General features: G+C 38.4%; 1 protein-coding gene across 1 annotated transcript; it reads right to left on the bottom strand.

The window, feature by feature from the left end:
- Nucleotides 1-314: 314 nt before the first annotated feature.
- LOC143885873 (uncharacterized) lies at nt 315-3,232 on the bottom strand. The gene is made up of 5 exons (XM_077389918.1): nt 1,782-3,232; nt 1,610-1,674; nt 1,393-1,523; nt 1,209-1,284; nt 315-1,105 (listed from the first exon to the last, which is right to left on the bottom strand). The coding sequence occupies exons 1-5, from the start codon at nt 3,230-3,232 to the stop codon at nt 315-317; spliced, it is 2,514 nt and encodes an 837-aa protein (XP_077246033.1).
- Between the last annotated feature and the right edge of the window lie 1,086 nt (nt 3,233-4,318).

Below are 4,318 nucleotides of genomic sequence, written 5' to 3'. Positions count from 1 at the left end.
GACGCGGCCAAGTCAGATGAGCCGTAATTTTTTATAAAAGTAAATAAATAATTCAAAAAATAGAAATAATGTAAAAATAAGTATTAAAGTATCATTAGTAACTAAATCATTAGTGAAATGGATCATATTTTTCTACAAAAAATGAATACATTATATTTAACAAAAATGCAAAGAGTCGATCGATATGGTGACAAAAAGGAAAAGAACCTAAGATAGCCCATGATCAATACATGCATTGTGTTACATTAAATTCAATATTTTACAAGGGCTTCCGCTCAGACAATTTCTTCTCGATGAATATAAGAGTAGGCACATCAGTAGTGTGGATCATAGCCACTCTCGTAGTGGCTATATGGAAATTGATGGATTCTTTGGTCGGTGTAATTATAGTTATCAATCGAGTTACTCTCAGAATATTCAAGAAATATGCCAAATGTGTTTATATTATGCTGCCATGTATAGCCAATATTCGGATCCATCTCTAGAGCACCATGCAAATCATAAGCGTCAACGTCCCCAGTGTAGTGTTGATACGGATCACGGTCATCATAATCATGTTGATCATCAGATCCAACAAAATATTCATGACCCGCAGCGTCTCCATGCGCATCAGGGTTGGGCTCATCAACACCTTCATTATAAACTGCAAAGTCACCTCCGTCGTCTCCATCACCATCATCATTATCACTAGGCTCATCATTTATGCAATGCTGATGTCTATCAGAACTGTCACTTGACCCACCTTCATTTGTCGGTGACTCCTCACATTCCATCTCTTTTCGTCTACTTGCCTGAAAATCTAAAAGTGGTGGTTCCTTCTCAACTAACCATTCCTCAGCATTTTCTTCAGCAAAAATTATATCCAAATCGATTGGACCTTTGGGACCACTTCTGACATTTCGTTCTCGCAATCTCAAATTGTAATGGACATACACTAGTTTTTCCATCTTCTTCACTGCAAGCCTGTTTCTCTTCTTTGTATGAATGTGAGCAAATGTACTCCAATTGCGCTCACATCCTGAAGATGAGCAAGTTTGGCTTAACACAATCACAGCAATCCTTTGCAATTCAGGATGCTTAGTACCATGTAAACTCCACCACTCCGCTGTATTTAATAAAAACGTAAAAAATAATTATTCATATAAATTTGATAGAATCATGTCAAATAGCAATCATATGTTATTTACAATTACATCGTAATAAATTACCTGGGTCCATTGCTGATTTGGATCTCAATGCATCTTCACTCCCAAAATTACCAATAACATCGCGAAACTCCGCAATCTTATAAATAAAAAGAGAATGCATCAGTAATACTACATAAGATACTATTGAATCTAATGAAAGGAATTTATAATGAATAAATTATGTTTGATTGGTAAATATTTATACTTGAATTGATGCGTTCATTCGCTTTGAGGAACTTGGCTCCAAGCGGTTGATGCACTTTAATAACCCTTCCATAATTTCCGGGTGATTGGACATTCTACCACCATACTGAAATATTGGATTTAAATAGTAGCCTCCAAAAGTTAAGTTAATCAGAATTTTCAGATGTTTTTACCAACAAAATTCTCAACATTACATTAGAAAAAACTAGCTTTTATACCTGCTGCATGAAGAGGGTGATGGAGTTGCGCTGTTTTTGTATCTCCTCCTTTGAACGATCGATAGCTTCATATATAAACCCCATAGCAGGTCTTTCTTCCGAATCCACCATTCTTAGCACGGTAACAAGTGGCTGTGTGACTTTGATGATTCGCTGAATATTTTCCCAAAACTTTCGATCTGTTATAATTTGTTCAACCTCTCTTCCATCTGCCAGTTTTGCATAGCGGGATCCATTCCATTCTCTTGAAGCCAACAAGCTTTTCAACCCTGCTTGACACTCATTTATGCTAGAAAGTGATAGGTATGCGGTAGCAAATCGTGTGACAGCGGGCCTAATAATATCTTTTTGACCAGTATGATGTTTCATCCAATTTAGGACTTGTGAATGATTATAAATAAATTTTGTTATTTTTCTTCCTTTCTCAATCCACTCTTTTAATTCTGGCAAGTCTCCTATCTCCTCCAGCATTAAGTCAATGCAATGTGCCGCACAAGGGGCCCAAAAAAGATTTTTTCTTTTCTCCATCAATAGTCTTCCAGCTGCTTTATAGTTCGCTGCATTATCAGTTACAAACTGAACAACATATTTTTCTCCAACTTCTTCAACCACTTTGTCAAATAGTTTGAATAAATATTTTGCGTTCTTCTGCTCACTTGAAGCATCAATGCATTTAAGGAACACTGTCCCTCGAGGACAATATGCCAAAAAGTTTATCAGTGTCCTTCCATTGATGTCTTTCCAGCCATCGGCCATAATTGTACATCTCGATCTGTCCCATATTCTTTTAAAGTCATTAACATATTGTCTGACATCTTCAACCTCTGCATCTAATATGGGACCTCCAAGTTCGTATGGAGTTGGTGGATTAACTCCAGGTCCTACTTGTTGCGCTGTTTCTATGGCCGCCCTATAGTATGGATTGGAAGCCGCATGAAATGGCAGTCCGGCAAAATACCATAGTCTTCCCACCACCCTGCCCAACTTCTTCTTCAAGTCTTTCCCCCATGCTGCTCTTAAAGTAGGTTGTCGTGATGGGGGTACAAACGTAAGTGGGTCTAAAGTTCCAGTCCTTGTAGGAACCTCGTGATAAGAGGCTGAACGAAAACCTCTGCCCGTACCTGTGGGCCCTATCGCCGATGGGCCAACATCAGAACTTCGTGCTGCCACAAATGGACCAGCATCAGACCTACGTCTAGGTGCAAATGACGGGTCTGCATCTGACCTACGTGAAGGTCCTGATGATGGGCCAACTCCATCTCGTGCGATGCGTTGTGCTTCCATTTCCATAAAGAATGTACGTTGACTAGCTTTCCTCGCCGCACGCATATCTCTATCTAGCATGTCTTCTTCTTGTGTGCCTCGTTCTTCAGCAATCTGTTCGTTCACGTTCTTTACTGCTTGTTTCTCCTCTTTATAATTTTCGAGGGCAGCTCTCATTTCTTTCATCACTTGTTCAGGCACGCTTGGACACCCGGCAACGTTGCCATGTAACTTAGCAAGATGATGTTTAAAGCGATTAATCCCACCAGTAGTGATTTTGTTACAATAAATACAACGCACCATTTTTCTCGATGGTGGATTCGACATCGTCCCATGCTCCCATGCAGGATCAAGCGGCATTGAGTGTCACTATATCTAGAAAAGTGTAAAAATAGGAGATGACTGTCATTACTAAAATAAGGGATTAGATTATATGAGTTTCTATATGGTGTAATCCCCTATGGCTTAAAATATAACATGATCCCAACTGTCCATTGGATGAGCCACAATGTAAATGCATTGTGGCCCAAAAATTATTTACATAGGATGATCCCAACCCTCTCATCTATAGAACTTTCCATAATATGCAGTTATCAATAGATTTAGGATCATCTTGTGGCAATCATTTTTTTGGGCACAACCTATTGATGTTTTGACCCAACAAATAGATGGTTTGGATCATCCTATGCGTGAGCCATACAAAAAATATACCAGATTTATTATATTTCAAGAAGTATTGTAAGGCTCACATTTAGACTTGGGAAACGGGTGGGTCGGGCCGGGTCAACCCGCGGGTGATGCGGGTGCCCGCTAATATGCCGCAGATATAGGGATTGTAATAATTATTCTGCCGCAGATATAGGGATTGTAATAATTATTCTAATTTTATAGCATCTGTTTTTTCCGTAATTGTCATAACCTTCTATATTATATTGGTATTTTTTTGTAATTTTACAATTTTACAACCATTTTTAGGGAATTTTTCATTTAAAACTTTATAATTTAGCTATTTTACTTTTTTTTCATTTTTTTTCGTTTGCTAGCAACAGGTGCGTATCTTTGCACCACGATGGCCACTTGCCGAGAAATTGCCATAGGAGAAGCTTGGTAGCAAATTCTTATAAAATAAAAAACAGATGGAAATATTATCAACAGTTCAACACTACTGTTTCTTAGCGCACTCTCACTTTATTAAAAGTATGGTATGGCCCACACCATAGGATGATCCAAACCGTCCATTAGATGGGCCATAGCCTAAATAGGTTACACTCCAAAAATCATTTCCATAGGATGATCCTAACCCTCCAATCTGAATGTTAGAGGGTTGATCCTAACCCTCTATGGATCGGAGGGTTAGAATGAACAATAAGTATTGAAATGAATTTTTGAGGGTAACCTACTTACGTTGTCACCTATCAAATGGACGGCTCAGATGATCAAACCAAT

The sequence above is a fragment of the Tasmannia lanceolata genome, unplaced genomic scaffold (assembly GCF_043159265.1).
Source record: "Tasmannia lanceolata isolate RefF3 unplaced genomic scaffold, GAP_Taslan_0.1 ptg000011l, whole genome shotgun sequence".
Lineage (NCBI taxonomy): Eukaryota > Viridiplantae > Streptophyta > Magnoliopsida > Canellales > Winteraceae > Tasmannia > Tasmannia lanceolata.
The sequence above is the reverse complement of the archived record's forward strand: the minus strand, read 5'-3'. Positions and strand labels throughout refer to the sequence as shown.

Excerpts from the sequence above, each read along its gene's own strand:
- LOC143885873 (XM_077389918.1), bottom strand. The coding sequence starts at position 3,232 with ATGCCGCTTGATCCTGCATGGGAGCATGGGACGATGTCGAATCCACCA. Across the intron at positions 1,675-1,781 it reads CAAATTATAACAGATCGAAA|CTATCGATCGTTCAAAGGAG; the intron begins GTTTTGGGAAAA and ends TTATATATGAAG. Across the intron at positions 1,106-1,208 it reads CAAATCAGCAATGGACCCAG|CGGAGTGGTGGAGTTTACAT; the intron begins GTAATTTATTAC and ends TATTAAATACAG.